Source organism: Peromyscus eremicus, chromosome 8a (assembly GCF_949786415.1).
Source record: "Peromyscus eremicus chromosome 8a, PerEre_H2_v1, whole genome shotgun sequence".
Classification (NCBI taxonomy): Eukaryota; Metazoa; Chordata; class Mammalia; order Rodentia; family Cricetidae; genus Peromyscus; species Peromyscus eremicus.
The window spans coordinates 82260705-82283673 of NC_081423.1; the positions used below are offsets into that span (position 1 = coordinate 82260705).

The 22969-nt window shown below is 42.9% G+C and overlaps 4 protein-coding genes across 14 annotated transcripts; all 4 read right to left on the bottom strand.

Annotated features, from left to right (window-relative positions):
- Positions 1–219: 219 nt before the first annotated feature.
- On the bottom strand, positions 220–1029 carry LOC131917707 (keratin-associated protein 4-12-like). Of its 9 annotated transcripts, XM_059271732.1 has the most exons (3): positions 878–1029; positions 728–811; positions 220–640 (listed from the first exon to the last, which is right to left on the bottom strand). In XM_059271732.1, exons 1-3 carry the CDS (start codon positions 1027–1029, stop codon positions 220–222), a joined length of 657 nt encoding a protein of 218 aa, XP_059127715.1. The 9 variants fall into 9 exon arrangements, with proteins under 9 accessions (XP_059127715.1, XP_059127721.1, XP_059127718.1 ...); XM_059271738.1 differs by lacking the exon at positions 728–811 and having other exon boundaries at positions 968–1029; XM_059271735.1 differs by having other exon boundaries at positions 220–757; positions 968–1029.
- A 5491-nt stretch (positions 1030–6520) lies between these two features.
- Positions 6521–7162, bottom strand: LOC131917710 (keratin-associated protein 4-3-like). Of its 3 annotated transcripts, none has more exons than XM_059271752.1 (2): positions 7011–7162; positions 6521–6929 (listed from the first exon to the last, which is right to left on the bottom strand). In XM_059271752.1, the coding sequence occupies exons 1-2, from the start codon at positions 7160–7162 to the stop codon at positions 6521–6523; spliced, it is 561 nt and encodes a 186-aa protein (XP_059127735.1). The 3 variants fall into 3 exon arrangements, with proteins under 3 accessions (XP_059127735.1, XP_059127734.1, XP_059127736.1); XM_059271751.1 differs by having other exon boundaries at positions 6521–6950; XM_059271753.1 differs by having other exon boundaries at positions 6521–6546; positions 6769–7162.
- Positions 7163–15199: 8037 nt separating this feature from the next.
- LOC131917711 (keratin-associated protein 4-3-like) lies at positions 15200–15787 on the bottom strand. Its single transcript, XM_059271755.1, has one exon. It carries the CDS (start codon positions 15785–15787, stop codon positions 15200–15202), a length of 588 nt encoding a protein of 195 aa, XP_059127738.1.
- A 4700-nt stretch (positions 15788–20487) lies between these two features.
- Positions 20488–21195, bottom strand: LOC131917085 (keratin-associated protein 4-11-like). Its single transcript, XM_059270721.1, has 2 exons — positions 20894–21195; positions 20488–20833 (listed from the first exon to the last, which is right to left on the bottom strand). Exons 1-2 carry the CDS (start codon positions 21193–21195, stop codon positions 20488–20490), a joined length of 648 nt encoding a protein of 215 aa, XP_059126704.1.
- Between the last annotated feature and the right edge of the window lie 1774 nt (positions 21196–22969).

A 22969-nucleotide genomic window follows, 5' to 3' on the forward strand; every position in this document is an offset into this window, starting at 1 on the left:
TTAAGGTGAGAATTGACAGATTCCAGAGAAAACACACACACTTGTTTGCATGTTGTAAAGAGATACTCAGCAGGCAGCAGCAGTGAACACATATTTGGAGGCCCAAATCAATATCAGTTGGAACAGAGACTTCACGCTGGGCCTCTCAGGATCAGCTCACAGGTGGTCCATATCAGGAATGCTGGGTGGTGAAGAACAGGAGACTGTGGGTGAGAGCGCTCAGCAACAAGAACTGCTAGAGCATGCTGGGCGGCAGCAGGTGGTCTGGCAACAGGTGGGGCGGCAGCAGCTGGAGATGCAGCACTGAGGCCTGCAGCAGCTGGACACACAGCAGCTGGGGCGGCAGCAGGAAGGTCTGCAGCAGCTAGAAATGCAGCAGCTGGGGCGGCAGCAGGAAGGTCTGCAGCAGCTGGAGATGCAGCAGCTGGGCCTGCAGCAGCTGGACACACAGCAGCTGGGGCGGCAGCAGGAAGGTCTGCAGCAGCTGGAAACACAGCAGCTGGGGCGGCAGCAGGAAGGTCTGCAGCAGCTGGAGATGCAGCAGCTGGGCCTGCAGCAGCTGGACACACAGCAGCTGGGGCGGCAGCAGGAAGGTCTGCAGCAGCTGGAAACACAGCAGCTGGGGCGGCAGCAGGAAGGTCTGCAGCAGCTGGAGATGCAGCAGCTGGGCCTGCAGCAGCTGGACACACAGCAGCTGGGACGGCAACAGGGGCGGCAGCAGCTGGACACACAGCAGCTGGGGCGGCAGCAGGAAGGTCTGCAGCAGCTAGAAATGCAGCAGCTGGGGCGGCAGCAACTTGATCCACAACAGCTGAAACTGCCACAGCAGGGGCAGCAGCAGCTGGAGACACAGCAGCTGGGCCTGCAGCAGCTGGACACACAGCAGCTGGGGCGGCAGCAGGTGGGCCTGCAGCAGCTGGAGATGCAGCAGGTGGGCCTGCAGCAGGTGGTCTGGCAGCAGCTGGGCTGGCAGCAGCCTTGGCCACAGCCCTCCTCAGAGCAGACAGAGCCACAACAGGAGTTGACCATGGTGTCGGAGGTGGAGGTTCTGGGTGGGTTTACAAGAAGGTGGATTGGAAGGTTTGGAAGTGTGAGTCTCCCTGCCCACATCCCCTTTTATACCCCTCTGAGGGGCTGCTGTCCTCACAGGCAGCATTCTTTCCTTGTTATTGTTTGTGTTGATAAACAGGTGATTATCAAATTAGCCGAGTTTCTTCTCCTGGTTAAATTATGAAGGTGGATGAAAAACATGATTTCCTTTTCCCGATACTAAGATTTATCATCAGCTCTTGATGAACCATTTCCTAAGTGTCTTTCTTGCCTTAATTTCTTGACAAACAATTGTCACATGACATTGTGCATCTAGTCACTGTATGGTTTAGCATCATGGTGGATGGCTCTACTGTATATCCTTAGATAATCATGATTTTTAAAGACCCATAATTGTTTCTGGTGACCCAGGAAGATAAAGGATTATTATACCAATGGCTCATCCACAATGGGTCAGGTGGGTGCTGATGATGTGAATATTAGGACCATTGGCATGAACAAAGTAAGGTCTTCTTCATGTGACTCATACATTTTCTAGACCAATTTCAAAGTGGAAAACTGAATGGGAAATGTTGATATTTACCCCCTCCCCCAACTTTTTTTTCTTTTGCCAGAAACACCCCTTTAATAGTCATTTATAGGGCTTTTCTCTACAATGGGTTACAGACCTCAACTGGCTTAAAAATTCAGATTTCTTGGCACTGGCCTGTGGAATTATTTCCTTTCTTTTCCAACCTAAGTTTTTGGCTTAACAGAACATAGGAAGTCATATCCTGCCTTTTGCCATGATTTACTTTGCAACTCCATTTGATAATCAAGTGGTATTGTCACTTATTCTAATTTAAACCCAAATGTCCTGCTTTCAGCTCGGTTTTTGAGTAGGAGACTCCTGTTTTGTGTTTCAAGTGGTGGAATAGTCTCCCCTGTTAATGTTTATTTTACACATGTGTATATATGCATATACACACGTGTGTGTGTTTTGTGATTTTACATATCACATATACTTACGTGATAAATGTATGTATATATCACATGTAAAATATGTGATGTGTGTATGTATATGTCACACATGTAAATAAAAAGAGATTGATATGTATCTATTTTGGTACACATTAAATAGTTAAAGGGCACAAAACACTCATCCAATTAGCTAGGTGATTAATGTTTCAAATATGAGTGATGCTTCAGTCCCTCTGCTGAACTCTGTCGGTCAAGAAACAAACAGGGGATAACTGTGTGTTAACATTATTACATTTCTTAATTAGGACCATTTAGTGGCCAAGTGTTATGCAATATTTTTATGACAATTTGTTCAACAAACACCAAGTCTACAGGCTTTTTTCTCATAGGCTCATCATATTTGTAAAGCTTGACAAGAGGAAGGATTTAAATGATGATATATCCTGAGAGAGATTTTCCCCTGGATTGCTACAGTAACAAGGACACCTCTGCTTCCACAGGAATGGGCCTAGGAACATTTCTTGATTACTAGAGGAGCTGTGGAGCCCAGTCCCAACTGATACATCTGCAACATAACTCCTGTACCTAAGGCTCAAGGATCCTTGCTGAAGAGGGAGTGGAAAGATTGTTACAGCCAGAGCATCAGGAAGTTTGCTGTGAGACTGTGTCTCCTAGGAATGTCAGAAGCTCCACCCACAAAGTCTCACCAACATGGCTGCCTAAACATGAGTTGAACACAGCTGGCATCAATAGACATGCTGGCGTGGATGGGGGAAAGCTTATGAGGTCTCAACCCTACACCAGGAGTCACCAGGGAAAAACATATCAATTGGTTATTCATACTAAGTGGTCATCTCTTGAAAAAATACATACAAGTACATTACACAGACTGTGCAGGTTGTATTTATGTATAGGAATTTATATATACATCACATACACACACACATACACACATACACACATACACGAAGAGGAAGATGATATAATTGTATTATAATCTTAATAAAAAATAATTTTTTAAAAAGAAAGGTCTTTTGGTACAAGACTTGCCTAGGACCACACAGTACTGGGCTCAAAGCCACAGAATAAAATAAATCAGATGAGCCCCTTTCCTCTCCTAAACAGGTAAAGCACAGTCTCTAAACCAGTGGATCTAATGACTGTCTGCAGGAGGATAATCCACAGAGTATTACAAACTGTCAAATCCTGGTTCGTGCCCTGGACAATCTTCTTTTAACTGATCTGAGCATCAGCAATTTGTAGAAGTCCACAGATGATCCCAGTGAGCCTCTAGACTTGAGACACATTGCCTGCATTTGTGTCTCTTGTCATATTCAATAGCAACTCTGAGCACCATAGAATGAAGTAATGGTAAGTCTCTTTATTATCATAGGCCGATTGTAACACTGACCCACATTGATGAGAATAGATCAACAGGGTATGGAGTCCAATGATTGGGGTTATTTTAAAAGAAGAAAGCACCAAACAGAAGAGACAGTACTATATGATTTTTGCTAAAATCTACCTGCTAAAAAACAAAATGGATAACTAACATCAGGACTAGATAAACAAATTATGTAACTGTTATCTGGCCCATCCCTATTCTATTATACACAGCTCAGTTCCCTAAACTCTGAGTTGTGACGTATGGAGTCACATAACTGAATATGGGGTTCATTGGGTAAACAAACTACTCCTAAGGGCAGATCCTGTGCCTAGCAGTAGATGGCCAACACAAAACAAACTCAATAGCTTTGGAGGGTCCTTGTCTCATAATGCATTGTCTGAGCAATATTTTCATTTATTTTTTTCTTTCTTTATTTTCTTCCCTTACAGGTCTTCTGCACATAATTATGGTTTCTGAAGGTGTGTTTTTAAGGGATTTTAGGGTGTGCAAATGTGTGTGTCTCTTCATCCATGTGTTTCTCATGCTTTTTCTGAGGCTATTTTTCTCGTTTGTTTGTTTGTTTGTACCATTCTATCTCAGTTTGCTTTTTATTTTACCTACACTATTTTTAAATGCCTGCTTATAGTCTAATGAGAGCAATAAAGAAATAGTGTGGATTTGGATGGATGGGGAGTTGGGGAGGATCTTGGAGGAGTTGGGGAAGGGGAAACCATAATCAGAATATATTATATGAAAAAATATCTATTTTCAGTTAAAACAAAATTCCTGCTTTAGGCTCTGCTTTTAGTGACTCTTTATATAACCATTCTTTAAAAGTTTGGGTGCTACCCAGCTAATCTGGTTTTATTATAACTTATTGGTTAAAGTTGTAAACATTTAATACAGCATCCTTTAGCCCAAGCCATTGACTTGCTTACATTCCGTTTCCTCCCCCAACAGCTTAGATACAAAGTTCCTTAACACAGATACATGGTGTCTCTAGCCATTTCCCCCAACAGCTTAGATGCAAAGTTCCTTAACACAGATACATGATATCTCTAGCCATTTCCCCCAACAGTTAGTTATAGATAAGAAAATGCAAACAGCAGAATAGAAAAACAAACAAAACAAAAATTGTCTTTCCACCCAAGACCACGTTGTCTATTCCTGATTCTCTCTCTCTCTCTCTCTCTCTCTCTCTCTCTCTCTCTCTCTCTCTCTCTCTCTCTCTCTCCCTGCCCCCCTCTTTATTTTTTAAATTTGAGGGTTGTTTTACAAACATCCAAGGAAGAGTTCATTGGATTTTAAGGAAATGCATAGAATTTTAGGTGGGATTTGGTATTTTATTTGGAGGAGAAGATAGTGAGTTTTTGTTAATGGAATCCATTTACTGGTTTCTTTCTCATTGAACAGTTGTTGGAGGCACTGCACACAGACTCTAAGTACCCTGTAGAGGTGTGGTAACAGTAACAGGACAGAACTGGCATAAGAATAGATAAGTATGCAGATCTATGGAACATAACAGTGGATCCAGAAATAAACTCATGCACTATAGCCTTCTGAGTTTTAATAAAGTTGCTATGAACATATTTTAGGGGAGGGTCCATTAAGATCAATCCATGTGAGTCTGTTTAATGGGTATTTATTAAGATAAAATTGAGATAAAATACAGAACCGAGGTAACAGCTGGAGTCATCCTCTGTTCTGACCAGAAGTGAATCCACCTGGCAGCTTGATCAGACCAGGAAGCAGGCAGCAGGGAGAAGGGGCTTTCAACCCTTCTCCCTTACTTTTTAAGAGGTCACATACTAAGGCAAGAAGCACCACCTCTTTTGGGCCCTATAGCCCAAGGTCATGGGCAGAGCAAATACCACTACAAGGGTCCCCTTAGCAACTTGGGTTAGGAAAACAGGATACCCACATAGGGAACTGAAATGTATCCCTTGCTCATCTCTCTAGACGAATGCTCACTCAAAATGGATAAAATGCTTTAACTCAAAATTTGAAAAGTTGAAACCACAAGAGGAAAAATATAAGAACATTCAAAATGATAGTAAGAATTGACAAATTGAATCTCATAAAAGAAGAAATAACAGAATGAAGAGAAAGACTGGGAAAAAAATCTTTACCAGTTATTCATTGCCCAGAATATTAATATCCAGGATATATTTAAAAACTCAAAAGTGTTAAAAAGAAATGAAAAATAATAAATCAATAAATAGGCAATATGTTCAGAAGATTAAACCAAAAATCAAGGCTTGATACTGACACCATGAAACTCTCTACATTATGTTAGACTTTTGCAGAAGGAAAGTGGCACTGGGTTGGGAGCATGGGTATTAGATTGCTTGTCCTATGAGACCTGCTTTTATCCAGAGATTTGACACAAAGTTGTTTATCAGGAAAGTGATCTGAGGAAGCATTGAGGTGAACTTAGGGTATGATGAAAGTCAGCATGAATCGTGTGATCAGAACATCTCCAGAAGCAGCAGGGCTCCATGCCACTGAAGACCCAAAGAAAGTTGTGTAATGCACATTCACCTGACTCAGTGAGCAAGGGCTTGTGCTCACCCAATCCCTCTCACTGCTTGAACTCTGCCTAGGGCCTTCAGCTCTCCTACCCACTGCTGCTTCTTCAACCAGAGAAAGTTCTCAGCCCAGAGGTCCATGGTGCTCTGCAAGAACATTGTTCTGCATAGGAAGAGAAGTGCCACAGGACAGAGCTGGCATAGGCTGTCTTTGTACTTAGAAATGGTGGTACTTCAGAATTTGACAGACGCGGAAAACAATCTGAGAGGAGAAATAAGTAGACATGGTACATATTGTATGCCTGCAAAATTCAGATTTATTTAAGATACAAGAGAGTTTCCATTTTTAAGAATATGGTAAAGAACCATTTTCTTCCCATGGGTCAAACTTATACAGATTTCAGAGAAAATTTAAATTTGTGGTCGTTTTAGAGAAAAATGATAAACAGGCAGAAGTAAGGACAGTATATTTGGAGGCCCAAATCATTATCAGTTGGAACAGAGGCTTTACACTGGGCCTCTCAGGATCGGCTCACAGGTGGGCCACATCAGAAACGCTGGGTGGTGAAGAACAGGAGACTGTGGGTGAGAGCGCTCAGCAACAAGAACTGCTAGAGCATGCTGGGCGGCAGCAGGTGGTCTGGCAACAGGTGGGGCGGCAGCAGCTGGAGATGCAGCACTGAGGCCTGCAGCAGCTGGACACACAGCAGCTGGGGCGGCAGCAGGAAGGCCTGCAACAGCTAGAAATGCAGCAGCTGGGGCGGCAGCAGCTGGATCCACAACAGCTGGAACTGCCACAGCAGGGACGGCAGCAGCTGGAGACACAGCAGCTGGGGCGGCAACAGGGACGGCAGCAGCTGGAAACACAGCAGCTGGGGCGGCAGCAGGAAGGTCTGCAGCAGCTAGAAATGCAGCAGCTGGGGCGGCAACAGGGGCGGCAGCAGCTGGAGATGCAGCAGGAAGGCCTGCAGCAGCTAGAAACACAGCAGCTGGGGCGGCAGCAGCTGGATCCACAACAGCTGGAACTGCCACAGCAGGGGCGGCAGCAGCTGGAGATGCAGCAGCTGGGCCTGCAGCAGCTAGACACACAGCAGCTGGGCCTGCAGCAGCTGGACACACAGCAACTGGGGCGGCAGCAGGTGGGTCTGCAGCAGGTGGTCTGGCAGCAGCTGGGCTGGCAGCAGCCTTGGCCACAGCCCTCCTCAGAGCAGACAGAGCCACAGCAGGAGTTGACCATGGTGTCGGAGGTGGAGGTTCTGGGTGAGTTTACAAGTGAGTGAAGATATTGGGTTTGGAAGTTTCCTTGCCCCACACCCCCTTTTATACCCTGCTGAGGGGCTGCTGTCCTCACATGCAGCATTCTTTTCTTGTTATTGTTTGTTTTAATAAACAAGTGATTATCTAATTAGATGAGTTTCTTCTCCTGGCTAAATTATCAACGTAGATGAAAAACAAAGTTTCTCTTCCTGGTATTAAGATTCATCATCAGCTCTTGTTGAACCATTTCCCAAGGGTCTTTCTTGATTTAATTTCTTCCAAACAATTGTCACATGACATGTGTCTAGGCACTGTATAGTTCAGTCTCGTGGTGGACGGCCCTGTTACCTACTCTTAGGTAATTGTTGGTATTACAGACTCATAATTGTTTCTAGTGACCCAGGAGGATAAAATATTTTTATACTGATGGCTCATCCATAATGGGTCAGGTTGGCCCAGAAGGTTTGACCACAAAACATTCAATGGTAAGAGAATAGGAAGCCTATTAAGCCATATCTCCTACCCCATGTGGAGCATGGTTCACTTCCTAGATTATTTTTCAATGAGAAGCACAGAACAATTTTAGGCAGAAAACTGAATGATGATTTTTTTTTTTCCAGAAACAAAGCTCTAACCCTGAGTTTAGTTCTTCTTAGGGGAAATGGGCTTCAGCTCAGCCCATTTGTTCTGCCGTGTGGAGCCTTTGTTCTGCCGTGTGGGCTTCTTTTCCTCTGTCTCTGGTAGCCTGTCCTTCTTGCTTTAATAGGAACTCCTGGCCTAGGCTCTTGCTTTTCTCAGATGTCCTTCAGAACTTCAGTTAGATGAGCAACTTCCGGCCTCTTGTTCTCTTTGGCCCTGGACCTTCTGTGTCTGCAGTGGTCCTCATCCCCATAGATGTCTCATCTGAGTCTCTACTTGGGTAAGTGGGTTAGACTTCACCCTTCAGGACCTCCTTTGAAAAAAATGTAAAAAGAATGAGTAATCTACATGAAAGGACATCAGCTTATTTTTATTTATAGTAGGGACACAGTAATGGCTTAAGGGGTACATAAATCCCACCCAAGTGGCCAGGTGATTAAGGTTTCTAAAAATAAGGAATGCTACCAGTCCACTATTCATGCTCTGCTGGTGTAGAAAGAAACAGGCAAAGACTTGCTGTAGCTATGTGATGACATCATTAAATGTCTTAATTAGGACCCTTTAATGACCAAGCACATTGCAAGATTTGTATCACACTTACTTGCTTAGCAAACATTTGGTTTACTTGTATTTTCGTCGGCTCATGGTTGTGAATTAGACAATATGTAGTTTAAGCAATGATGCATGTCAGAGATTTGCCGTTGATTGTTTGATCCATTGTTATAAGAGGGACCAAGGAGGAAATAGAGGTATTGGATGAAGACTGTGGTTATCAGTAGGAAAATTTCTATTTCTGTTTAAGATTAGGAAAGCCCTTTCCCCTAAAGCTAAAAATACAGTGAATTCTCCCTGCACATCCATGTACACAGTCACAAATCTTCAGCCAACACAAGTGATTAGTGGCTGCAAGATGGAACCCCTGTGGGAGACACAAATTATAGTGTCTGGCACCTCTGTAGAAGGCTTTTCATTTTATAGTAGTGGGCTTGGACTTGGTGTCCATATTTTATGGCATCCTTCAGGTTGTCCCAATGGGCAGTGAAATCTGAGGTCACCTTGCTAAATAGTCTACATGGCAAAAAAATAAAATAATAATGATGATTACATTTCAGTAATGTGGCTATTTACATAATAGAAAAATGTCTGTGATTTAGAACCACTGATCTTTGAACACCGTAGATTGAAACACCAGTAGTCTTCTTACCTATTATTTTAGGTTGCTCTAATACTCACAGACCTGAATGACACCAATTAGAATGGATTAATAGACAATCAAGCTTCGTTTGAAATTACTGTGTCTGGAACACTGGCTTCTATGTCTCTTTTCTTGACCACATGTATCCTTTGACCTCAGGGGGAAAATTACTATTATGAATCCTCAATTACTTTTATATAACTTCTCTTAGCCATGATGCTCCCTCAGTGCAAGTTTCTGACAAATGCAGTTTAATTACATGGTAAGTTTGTGGAGGTTGTATAGAGATAATTTTACTATACATGTATATTTTTACTTCTTTGCTAAATACCCTATACTATCTGGGGCAGGCAACCCAGAAATTTGCCACCAATTGTTATCATTTTCCTAGTATTCAAGATGTATGTAATTCCTTGTCCTCAAGCCACTTACTTCTAACCAGATTGTGGCTTTCCTCTTGGCCATCTCTGTTACCCAGGTTCTTCTTCCATCATTGGCTTTTTGATGAACCCATACTAGGTGGGAGAGATTCCTATGTCAAAAACCCGAGAACAGCCTGATTTCAGTACTTGGAAAGCACTGAGTCTCTCACTTCAGCTGCTTCAAAGGATCAAATACTCTCAGCCATCACAGAAGTGATCACGGAATCAGATTCTTCCAAGTTGTCTCCTCACAGGTGACCCCAGTGCCAACTGACACGTTCAGTGAAACTTTATAACACACAAGGAAAACTGGCTGCACCTAACTCATGGTGCACAGAAACTGTGAGATAATGAATGTGTGGTGTCTTTGTGGCTACATTTTGAGGAGGAAATATAACAGAGATATAGATTACAAATCCATATTTCTCTCATCCCATACAACTCATAGAAAGAGGAGGAAAGGATAAAACTCTACAGAGAAACAGATATGTTGGAATAGGTGTATTCATAAGGTCCCAAGACCCAACAGGCTATTTTCGGGGTGGCATGGAGACTCTGTTAACTGAGATGATATGGAAAAAGCAGGCAGTGGTGTGAACAGCATCACAGAGAAACTCAGAAGTGCCAAGTCACTAAAATTAGAGCTTTGGTAGCAAATATTACAGTAGACTGTAACTCTCTGTGGATAACGGGGTAAGATCACAGACAGCCCAGGTGAACCATGTAACTGTCAGAGTTTATGTTGGATAGTGTGGAATACTGTAGCTCATGGGGCTGTGTGGGGACTGTGAAGGGACTTTGGAATTAATAATAATTCAAATATGTTGTAGAACATTTGTTTAACTAGGCAAAGATGTGTTATATTTGTTTATGCTGCATTTGTTTAATGATGTAAAGATGTGCTGCTTTGCCTGCGTAAGGCACCTGATTGGTCTAATAAAAAAATTGAATGGCTAATTGTAGGTAGTAGAGGGACAGATGGGGCTGTCAGGCAGAGAGAATAAGTAGGAGGAGGAATCTAGGCTCAAGAGAGGGGAGAGAGAGAACAGAATGAGGGAGAAAAAGAGGGAGAGGCCTGGGGCCAACCAACCAGGCAACTGCCAGCCAATCAGACACAGAGTAGGACATACAGAATGAAAGAAAGGTAAAAAGCCCCAAGGTAAAGTGTAGATGAAGAGAAACAGGTTAATTTAAGTTATAAGAGCTAGTAGAACAAGCATAAGATAAGGTTGAGCATTTGTATCTAATATTAAGTCTCCATGTCATGATTTGGGAGCTGGTTGGTGGCCCCAAAGAAAGCCTGATACATTTGGCATTCAAACATGGGGCCCGAATTTTCACATAGGGCCCGAGAAAACTGAAAGAAAAAAAGGAAGAGAGAGAGAGAGAGAAACAAATGGAGACAGCTCCTTTAAGAGGCTCTGCCATACAGCAAGCACTTGAGCAGCTGGCATGCTAAGTAGAAACAGCAAGCTAAATCAAAACACCTGCCACAGTGTGGGCACCAACTTCCTAGAACAGGGGCAGTTGAATGCAGCTCCCGGCTAGACTCAGCTCTTGGCCAGGCCTGCAGGGAGTATGTGTGTGTGTGTGTGGGGGGGAGTTTAAAGCTCAGTTCTCACAGACCAGAGCAGGGGAGAGCCAGCTGCCAGGACAAAGCTGTCTGGCAAGTTTAAGGTTTGGCTCATAGGGTATGGACAGACATAGGACCATAATCCCCAACACAACATCTTTTAGCGTGAAAGTCTTTACCATAGATATGCTGGCTTCAAAAAAAAAATAAATAAACAATGCTGCTTTTCTTGTTTAAGATTGTATTGACTATTCCTAGTATTTTGTGCCTTCACATGAAATTTAGGATTTTTTTTTTCAGTTCCATGAAGGATATCATTGGGTATGTGGTAGGAATTGCATTGACAATTTAGCTAGACTTTGGTAATATGGCCGTTTTCTCAGAACTCTGCAAATTCATGAATATGGTATGCCTTTTCAGCATCAATGTGTTCTTTAGTCTTTTTTTCTTCTTCAGTATTTCATAATTTTCACTATATAGGTCTATCCCATCTTTTACTAGATTTATTCTAGATGTTTTATTTTGTGGGACAGGAATTACGGTGACTAGAATTGTTTTCCTGATTTCATTCTCGTTAAATTTGTTGGTGGAATCATAATAGTGGGTGTTGTAGAGCCAAGATAAAACTGGCATGATAATGCCACAGTACAAGACACATGGAGACACCAGCATAATAGAGCAGGAGAACATGCAGAAAACTGAAACTCGATCCCTACCTGTCTTCCTGAAAAAGCAAGTCTCTAAACACAAGTACATGAGAACAACATTGAATGGGTTCTCTTTGAACAGCATCCAGTTGGCGCTCTCTCTCTCTCTCTCTCTCTCTCTCTCTCTCTCTCTCTCTCTCCTCTCTCTCTCTCTCTCTCCCCCCCCCGTATCTCTCTCCCCCCATGTGTGTGCATGTGTGTGTGTGTGTGTATGTGTATGTGTGTGTGTGTGTAAAACAATAATAATTATAGGGAGGTCCTGAACTGGAGAAGGAGTTGGAGGCATAGAAAGAATAAGGGGGAAAGAGGGGTAGAAATGATGTAACTACAGTACTCAAGCATGAAATTCTCAAAAAAAAAGTTTAAATAAAAACTTATCCAAAATGTATCAAAGACCTTAATGTATGATTTGAAACTTTCAAAGTATGAGATGAAAATACGGGAAAAGTGATTCAAGCTATGGCGTGGACAATAACTCTCTGAGTAGAGAGCTGATAGCTCAGGAAATAACAGCAAAAATTGTCAAGTGGGAATTACATCAGGACACTTCCTTAGGTGTTTCTGTATACCTAACAAAACAATTGATAGAATAAAGAGACTCTCTACTGAGTTCAAAAAATCTTTGTCAGCTATACACTACACAGAGGAATACATAAAGACCTAAAAATTTATTTATTTTTTAAAATTATAGTAACTTTAATAACATTTCTTTTTAGAAAATTTTTAATGATTCATTTATTTTTATTTTATATGTGTCTTAAGATTTCTATTGCTGTGAAGAGACACCATGACCATAGCAATTCTTATAAAAGAAACATTTAATTGGGGTGGCTTGCTTACAGTTTCATAGACTCAGTCCATCATCATCATGGGAGGGAGCATGGTGGCATGCAGGCAGACATAGTACTGGCTACATCTTGGCTTGCAGGAAAGAGGAAGTTGACTGAGACACTGGATGATATCCTGAGCATAGGAAACCTCAAAATCTACCACCACAGTGACACACTTCCTCCAACAAGGCCATACCCAATATCTACTCCAACAAAACCACACCTCCTAATAGTGCCACTCCCTGTGAGATTATGGGGACCAATTACATTCAAACTACCACATTAGGCATTGGTGTTTTGCCTGCATGTATGTCTTTATGAGGGTATTGGATCCCCTGGAGTTACAGACAGTTATGAATTGCTGTGTTGGTGCTGAGAATCGAACCCAGGTCCTCTGGAAGAGTATCCAGTGCTCTTAACTGCTGTGGGATGGTCTGTATGCCAAGTGTGTTACTGATTGGTCAATAAATAAATTACTGATTGTCCAGTGGCTAGGCAGGAAGTATAGGCGGGACAAGGAGGAGAATAAAGCTGGGAAGTGGAAGGCTGAGTCAGAGAGACACTGCCAGCCGCCACAATGACAAACAGCATGTGAAGATGCCGGTAAGCCACGAGCCATGTGGCAAGGTATAGATTAATGGAAATGGATTAATTTAAGCTGTAAGAACAGTTAGCAAGAAGCCTGCCATGGCCATACAGTTTGTAACCAATATAAGTCTCTGTGTTTACTTGGTCGGGTCTGAGCGTCTGTGGGACTGGCAGGTGAGAGAGATTTGTCCTGACTGTGGGCCAGGCAGGAAAACTCTAGCTACACTTAACCACTGAGCCATCTCTCCAGCCCCAAGACCTAAAACTTTAAACTCCAAAAGATCCAATCAATAAATGGATAAATGATACAAACAGATGCTTCCAAAGAGAAAAATTATAAAGGACTACTAAATACATAAACAATGGTTGAATATTTTTTTAACCATCAGGAGGGTATAAATCATACTATATTGAAATTCTTCCTCACCCTAGTCAGAATATTTACCATTATGAAAACAAAAATAAATGGTACAGTGGATGCAAAAGAGTAGGGTCCTTATAACCTGCAAGTGTGAGTGTAAACTGGTACAACTGGAAATCAGTGCAGAGTTTTCTCAAAAAGTACAAGTAGAGCTCCCAAATGATCTCGCTCTAGTACTCCTGGGTGTGCACAGAAAGGCACTGAAACAACACACAGGAGAGATCCCGGCACACCCAAGTTAATGGGGTTGCTATTTATAATAGTCAAGCCCCCAAACCAGCTCAGCGTGTATCTACAGATGAAGTGGTGATGAAAATGTGGCATATGCACACCATAGAGAATTATTCACCCATCAGGAAGAGTGAAATTCTGTCATTTGCAGGAAAAAGCCTAGAACACCATATTAAGTAAAACAAGTGAGCCTCAGGAAGAAGAGCATCAAATGTTGCCTCACATAGGTGAAATCTACCCAAAAAGGACTGTAAAAAGTAGGAGAACTAATATGGAAAGGATTCGGGTTAGCAAGAGGGCAGGAGGGGATTAGTGTCAGGGAGGGTAAGCCAACAGATCTGAGATGGGGTTATTTTCTATACATATGAAAATGTCACAATGAGACCCAGTATTTTAAAATTATTAAATACTAAAAGGAAACCATCTGGCATTTTAAAAAATCAGCAAAAAGACTGGAGATGGCTAGTATAACACAATTGCACAAATATTGGACTAAAGATATAGCTACAGGTTCATGAAATAGATCAACACACTAAGTGGCAATCCTGAGATTAGGCCTTGACACTGTACAGTCATTCATGTTGTCTCTGTGTAGATGCTGGGTGACATATGAGTAGGGACATGAGATTCTTGAGTTGCTTCACTGGTGGGGTTGTGTCAGATACGGTGGAGAGCAGTGACGGACATGAAGTAGTTACTTGGGCAATAGTCTCAGGAAGCATTTGAGCTTGATAGATCATACCAGGCAAAGAGGAAGCCAATGGAGACCACAATGAGCCGAGCCCCACAGGAGACAACTAGCTTCCATAATACCCAGGGCCTCAGTAATACCACAGTGGCACATTTCCTCTTGGAAGGAAGCGGGGGAGAGCATGCGATCACAACTGTATTTCCTTGCTTGAGCTGTGTGCTCAGGGACTTCTCTATCCTTCCTACAGAGCACTCTTCAACTAGAGGTGGTCAGGGGAATCTGTGTGCTCACCCTATGAGATCTTCCTACACAGGAAGATGAATATAGGAGGAATACAGCAGACACACCGGAAATCATCTGCTGTGATCACGGCATTGTTAGAGATGGGCTAAAACATTGACAAATGGGGATGACCATTCAAGAAGGAGAGATGAGACACATACACATTTGTATGCTTACAAAACTAAAGTTTATTTAAGACACAAAGGGGAAAGCTGTTTTTGAAAATGGAGAAGAAAAAAATGTAAGGATAAGTTTACAGATTTAATAGAAAAATCTATCTTGTGTTCATTTGACAGAGACACAGGGATGTGTATTTGGGAGGTAAAAATCAGTATGTTAAGACGGAAGCTTTACGCTGGGCCTCTCAGGATCAGCTCACAGATGGTCCACATCAGGAATGCTGGGTGATGAAGAACAGGAGACTGTGGGTGAGAGCACTCAGCAGCAAGAACTGCTAGAGCATGCTGGGCGGCAGCAGCTGGTCTGGCAACAGCTGGGGCAGCAGCAGCTGGAGATGCAGCACTGAGGCCTGCAGCAGCTGGACACACAACAGCTGGGGCGGCAGCAGGTGGTCTGGCAACAGCTGGGACGGCAGCAGCTAGAAATGCAACAGATGGGGCGGCAGCAGCTGGATCCACAACAGCTGGAACTGCTACAGCAGGGGCGGCAGCAGCTGGAGATGCAGCAAGAGGGCCTGCAGCAGCTGGACACACAGCAGCTGGGGCGGCAGCAGGAAGGCCTGCAGCAGCTAGGAATGCAGCAGCTGGGGCGGCAGCAGCTGGATCCACAACAGCTGGAACTGCCACAGCAGGGGCGGCAGCAGCTGGAGATGCAGCAAGATGGTCTGCAGCAGCTGGACACACAGCAGCTGGGCCTGCAGCAGCTGGACACACAGCAGGTGGGCCTGCAGCAGCTGGGCTGGCAGCAGCTGGACACACAGCAGCTGGGGCGGCAGCAGCTGGGCTGGCAGCAGCTTTGGCCACAGCCCTCCTCAGAGCAGACAGAGCCACAACAGGAGTTGACCATGGTGTCGGAGGTGGAGGTTCTGGGTGAGTTTACAAGAAGATGAGTTGGAAGGTTTGGAAGTGGGAGTCTCCCTGCCCACACCCCCTTTTATACCCCACTGAGGGGCTGCTGTCCTCACATGCAGCATTCTTTCCCTGTTATTGTTTAGGTTAATAAACAAACAGATGATTATCAAATTAGCCAAGTTTCTTTTCCTGGCTAAATTATGAAGGTGGGTGAAAAACACGATTTCCTTTTCCTGATGTGTTAGGACTCATTGTCAGTTCTTGATGAACTATTCGTGAAGTATCTTATGGACTTTAGTTCCTTCTAGAAGAGTTTTCACAAGACGCTGTGTGTCTTATCAGTCTGTCCTTCTTTCTCATGCTTTACAGCACCACTGTCTATTCAGGCAATTATTTTTCTTACAGATCTTTTCTCGTGACTGGGAGGATAAAGCTGCATTAATTTGATGGCTCATCACAATGACTCAGATGGGACAAGGTTAGGTCCTGGATACCTCCCTGTGTAGTCTGTGATCCAGTTTCTAGATCTTTTAAAACTGGAAATGGAATAATCTCCAGGTGGTAAGCTGGATGGTAAAATGTTGGGTTTTAATCTTTTTATTTTCTACCAAAGTAAAACTCTAAAAGTAATTCTACTGTCACTTCGGAGAGTTGTGGCTGCAGAGCTGAGCTACACCATAAAATGCGTGTTCCTCCACTGTTCCCTTTGGCCCTATTCCTTTACCATTCTGTCTTCTGGCTGTGACTGATCCTCACAGCCGTGTTGTTTCCATTTCAAGATGCAGAAATCCCACTACACAGCATACCGTTGCCTCTTGCTCTAGCTCAGTGGTTCTCAATCTGTGGGTCACAACCCCTTTGGAGGTCACCTTTCACGAAGTCACCCAAGACTATCAGAAAACACAGATAGTTACACCACAACTCATAACAGTAGCAACGAAAATAACTTTAAGGTTGGGGTCAGCATTACATGAGGAACAGTATTAAAGGGTCATAGCATTAGGAGGGTTGAGAACTACTAGTCTAGCTTGTACCCAACTTTCCTGTGTCTGTTGAGGTCCTGGACCCTGTAGACACTCCTGCTCTATGATATGAGTGGTGGACTGGACTTCTCAGCTCAGGGTTTCCTTTAATAATGATATAACAAGAAAATGATAGGAAGCAGGTATTAAATGGGAGGATTTCAGCTTACATCTGTTTATGTGTGGTCATAGTAGAGACTTCAAGGGTGCACAATCCTCATCCCATTGGCTATGTGGTTAGAGTTTCTGATAAGGAGGTATGCGAAGTATATCTAAAGTCCATAAGACATTTCATTGCCTCCTCTTGTTCCCTTAGGCTGAAGAAGCAGAGACTAGCTAGTGATGATGTCATCCTTAGGATAATTTAAAGACCAATCCCCCTGCAAGATTTTCATCTCCTTGGCTTGCTAAGCAAACTTTTCATTTTTGTGCTTTTTACTTTAGGCTTTCCTCTGTAGTGCTGAAGAATGGGAAAGATTGAAACATGTATGTGTCGGCAGTAGTGGTAAAATGCTTGCTACATTTGCTACGTCATAGAAACAGAGTAAAAAGATAAAGACAGAGTTGATTATTAGAGAAGAGGTTTCTCTGTAGATTTAGGGAAGTTAAAGAAGGCTGGGGCTATAGCCCACATGTAGAACACTAACATGTGCAAGAGTCTGTGGTCAAGCCAAACACTATAAATTACGTATTGAGAATTAAGTCAAACCCTCTCTCCCACAACTAGAACAGTGGAGTACATTTCCCTTGTAAAACAATTTATAAACAATCACAGCCACTAAGCTAGTTGAAGGCATGATTGAATCATTTGGGAAATGTCAAAAATTGCCTTTGCCTACTCTTGCCCAAAATAATAGCTCACTTAACAGGTCTGTAGTAGATCATGTGTGCCAAAAGTTTATAAAATTCCATGGTTTATCCCAGTGCCCAACCAAGATTGAAATCTCTCTTCTTAAAACTTCCACATTACACAGTTGTTTTCATTCAGAAGAGAGATTGCAAAATCAGTCATGTTTCACTCAGTGGCATCCAAATCACAGAGAAAATTTCCCTGAATTGGAAACACTGAGCTCGAAGTCCTGTAGACTAAGAGGCCCACAGCACTGAGAATGGGACTGAAGCCAGTGGGAAGTCGCTCTGGATGGCACACTGGATTGTTAAAAAGGAAATCCCACACTGAGAGAAATCATTCTACACCCCAGCTCAATTTTACCAGCTGTCTAGAACAGATAATTGATGTCAGTGTGGTACAAGCAAACAAAATGGATAACTGATTCCAGTGCCGTGCACCGGAACCATGAGATGTCTACCTAGGCTGTACTTGCATTGTGTAGGTGGGGTTTAATGTCTCTTGAGTAATTTCTCTCCCTTTAAACTGCTCTTTTCATCTTTTTAAAATACCAAAATGAAAGAAGAAAGAAGTCAGTTAAATGCCATCAGTTAGAATGGAGTGAAGGAAACTATATTTGCAAAAGGCATCCAGGAGCTAGGCGATTATCGTTCAGTAACCTGGCACAGGCTGAGGTTATATCTTGTCAATCATCATGTTAGTATATACAACCATTTTTTTTTCACAAATTCCTGGTATGTGTCTTGCCTGTAGCTAAAATGGATAATTAGGTGAGTAACAGTGTCTAACATAACCTTGTGATCTATACAGAGAATACAATATGTGTGTCTAGTGGAAAGTCACATATTTCCAGTACAATTAACTTCCTTATAATTAAAATTGAAGATTGAAGCTCCATTAATTACTAATGAATATATACTGAATGAATGTATAATAAATGAATGAACACATATTAAATGAATGAATATATTAAACATAAAAATGAATGTATATTAAACTGTATTATCAATCTTGAGAGTGATATATGTATTAGAAATAATGGAAATGCCCCCCCAAACATTGGTTGATTCCTCTTTGCTCTTAAAATATTTTCATTGTTCAATCTAATCTTGCTGTTTAAATCTAGCTAAGCATTTCAGTTCCCCTGCTTGAAAATAATCTTTGTTATTCTGAAAACATGCATGTACTAGAAACGTCTAAGTGTACATTAACATCACAATAGCTCTTAAGGAAGTGCAGCCTAAGGCCAAGGCAAAGAGACATGTCATCTCCAAGAACGGCTGATGCTGTTTTGACCACATCTCTACCCACACAACCCCACAGAATCACTGCCTCAGAATTACTGATGGAGACCATCTGTGAGCTGAGTCCATTGTAAAGCCTCTGATACAACTGAGACTGATTGGGACAACAGATCCATTGCTCCACCCCTGCCAGTCTCTGTCTAAAAGGAACATACATTTTTAGAATTACAGGTGATCTTTGTTTGGCTTTTCTTGACACCACTAGCCTGCTAACGGATACCTGTAAACAGTGTAGTTTAGTTTCAAATAAATGTTGTGAATATTGCATAGACTATCACTATTTGCACTTTTTCTTTTTCTTGGTATTATATTCTACCTGAGAACAAGGTTCCCCTGTTGTAGCCCCCAGTTCTCTCCATCTACTGTTTCACAGGATGTGTATGATTCCTTCTTTGTGAGCCATTTACTTCTAACCAACAGCACATGGCAACAATCAAGGGTGAAGTGACAGAAGACTGTGACTGGCCTCTTGGTGGCCAACTCTCCTCACAGACTGCCCCTCCACCACTGGCTTCAATGAATCTGGTGTTGTGTGGGAGTTCTGAGGTTCTCACTCCAATGCTACCAAGGAAGCAAATGTTCTCAGCAACCACAGCAGTGAACGTGGAAATGGACCCTTCCAGGCTGTCCCTAACATGAGACCCACCTTCCCTGAAGCTGTATGACACACAAGGACACAGACAATGAAGCCTGTCTGTACCTGATTCCTGATCCACAGAAACAGACAATAAATGCATCATGTTTTAGCTGCTATGTGTTCAGGGAGTGTGGCATGGCCATTGATTATTATTCTAGACTCATTTGATCTCTCGTCACCCATAAAGGGGGAAAGTCAAAGGTGTGAAGAAGTAGATACACTAGGATATTCTTAGTCATGAGGTTTGACTCAACTGAGTGTACCAGGCTCTGCTGACTTCCCATGGGCGACCTTGCCTTGGAGGAGGTGGGGATGGGGGGTGGATTGGTGAGGGGAGAGCTGAGGGGTGGGAGGAGGGAGGACAGGGGAATCTGTGGTTGGTATGTAAGATGAATAGAAAATCCTGTAATAAAAGAAAAGAAAAGAAAAGAAAGAAAGAAAGAAAGAAAGAAAGAAAGAAAGAAAGAAAAGAAAGAAAGAAAGAAAACCCAGAGGGATGACTGTTCCCCTTAAGATCCTGTAAACTCTCAGTTTATCAAGGCATTAAAGGGCAATTGGGAACAATTTCAGCAAGAAAAATAAGAAGAAACAATGACATTTTATTTATGTACCTTCAAACTTTCAATTTATTTAAGATGTAGGAAACTTGATTTTTTAAAAGTATAGCAAAGAACAAATTAATGCAAGAGTCTGCAGAGTTCAAAGGAAGCTCAAATGTATGTTCATTCAGACAGCGACAGGAAGGAGTGGAGCAATAGTTGTTGTCCCAGTTAATCTCAATTGTTTCAGAGGCTTCATGCTGGGCCTCTCAGGATCAGCTCACAGGTGGTCCATATCAGGAATGCTGGGTGGTGAAGAACAGGAGACTGTGGGTGAGAGTGCTCAGCAGCAAGAACTGCTAGAGCATGCTGGGCGGCAGCAGCTGGAGATGCAGCACTGGGGTCTACAGCAGCTGGACACACAACAGCTGGGGCGGCAGCAGGTGGTCTGGCAACAGCTGGGGCGGCAGCAGCTAGAAATACAACAGGTGGGGCGGCAGCAGCTGGATCCACAACAGCTGGAACTGCCACAGCAGGGGCGGCAGCAGCTGGAGATGCAGCAAGAGGGCCTGCAGCAGCTGGACACACAGCAGCTGGGGCGGCAGCAGGAAGGCCTGCAGCAGCTAGAAATGCAGCAGCTGGGACGGCAGCAGCTAGATCCACAACAGTTGGAACTGCCACAGCTGGGTCTGCAGCAGCTGGAGATGCAGCAAGAGGGTCTGCAGCAGCTGGACACACAGCAGCTGGGCCTGCAGCAGCTGGACACACAGCAGCTGGGGCGGCAGCAGGAAGGCCTGCAGCAGCTAGAAATGCAGCAGCTGGGGCGGCAGCAGCTGGATCCACAACAGCTGGAACTGCCACAGCAGGGGCGGCAGCAGCTGGAGATGCAGCAAGATGGTCTGCAGCAGCTGGACACACAGCAGCTGGGCCTGCAGCAGCTGGAAACACAGCAGCTGGGGCGGCAGCAGCTGGGCTGGCAGCAGCTGGGCTGGCAGCAGCCTTGGCCACAGCCCTCCTCAGAGCAGACAGAGCCACAACAGGAGTTGACCATGGTGTCGGAGGTGGAGGTTCTGGGTGAGTTTACAAGAAGGTGGATTGGAAGGTTTGGAAGTGAGAGTCTCCCTACCCACATCCCCTTTTATACCCCACTGAGGGGCTGCTGTCCTCACAGGCAGCATTCTTTCCCTGTTATTGTTTAGGTTAATAAACAAACAGGTGATTATCAAATTAGCCAAGTGTCTTTTCCTGGCTAAATTATGAAGGTGGATGAAAAACACAATTTCCTTTTCCTGGTGTGTTCCTTGTCCACTGCTGCTGAGCCGTCATCTAAATCTCTTTCCTGTTTCAGTTTCTTCCAAGAGAGCTGTAACCGGGCATTTTGCATCTTGGCTCTGTTCACTTTGTTCTCATTTTGTATGACCTTAGGTCAGGACTATGGTGATGTAATTTTATGAAAATATCTCTTATAGTCTAAGAGACTGTGACTTTCGCTGGATGCGTACATACTTACACACAGACTTAAAAATATATAATATTTTAATAACGTATATACAGAGACAAATAAAAGCACCAATAAAAGGTGTTTTGTTAATTATAGAGGCTTCTATATAAATTTAAGGAGATTAGAAAAGACAATTCCCCGTGCCAAAAAAGGGAAAAAACAAAACAAAAAACAAAAAACAGAATGTTACTTTTTAAGAGCTATTTCTTTCATAGCTTCTGGTGGGAGGAAGGAATGACTCAGTTTTCTTTAATATCTACTTTTATTTGTGGGGGTGTTGTGGGTGTACATGCGTGTGCATGTATGCATATGTATGCAGGTGTCTGTAGAAGCCAGTAGAGGACATCAGAGCTGGAGTTAGAGACAAGTTGTGCATCCTCTGACATGATGATCCTTGAGACAAACTCAGGTTCTCTACAAGCACAGCAAGAGCCATCTCTCCAGTCCCCAAAGACAAGGTACATTCTTGTCATAGACGACAGGTAGATAATACCAGTCCCGGAACCAGTGCTTGTCATGGTTCGCTACATGGTGGAACCACCCTGAAGAGTGCTGCAAACTAGCCAATTTGATTTATTATTTTAATGGATTTAATTGATCCAGAGTGTAGCTAAAATATGCTGCAAGTAAGTGGGTTTCATTCTGGCCTTTTTTCATGGTAATATCTTTACCTAAATAGAGATACAATAGTTATTTTTAACAGAGATCAAGTGAACCTTATTTTGGATTCATCTATGTCACTTTATAGTAAAAATCAAGCTTTATTTACATATTTCAGAATATATATTAGATAATATTGTTGGACCTGTTGTGAAATGATACATATATTCAGAACAATTTGTGAATTAATAACAATGTCCACCTATTGTTGATTCAGTTTTACTTTGTTTTTAAAAAGTCTTTCCATGTTACTTATCTATATCTGGTTGTTAGTACTTGGTTACAGCCAGCACAAAGGTCTGTCCTTGTGCTCACAGATAAGGAGAACCTAGAATGTTAAACACACAGTGTTGTTCCTTCAAAGAAAAGGATGCATAGCCTGTTATCTACCCAGGAGGCTGGGGGCAGATGTGTTTAATAGCCTGGTGACCTTTTGCTACCTGTGTTGACAAGATCACAATGGATCCTCTCTAAGATCCTTATCATGAGCTTATTTTTCTCAGTCAATCTATAGCATCTATTTTTACAGAAGGTGTCTCATGCAGTCAATCCATAGAACCCATCTTTATGGAAGGTATCACATATACTTTACAGAGAGTTTCCCTGTATTCACATCCAATCTTTATATAACTTACTGTCACTCAAAGAGATGTGTGGGTGCTTT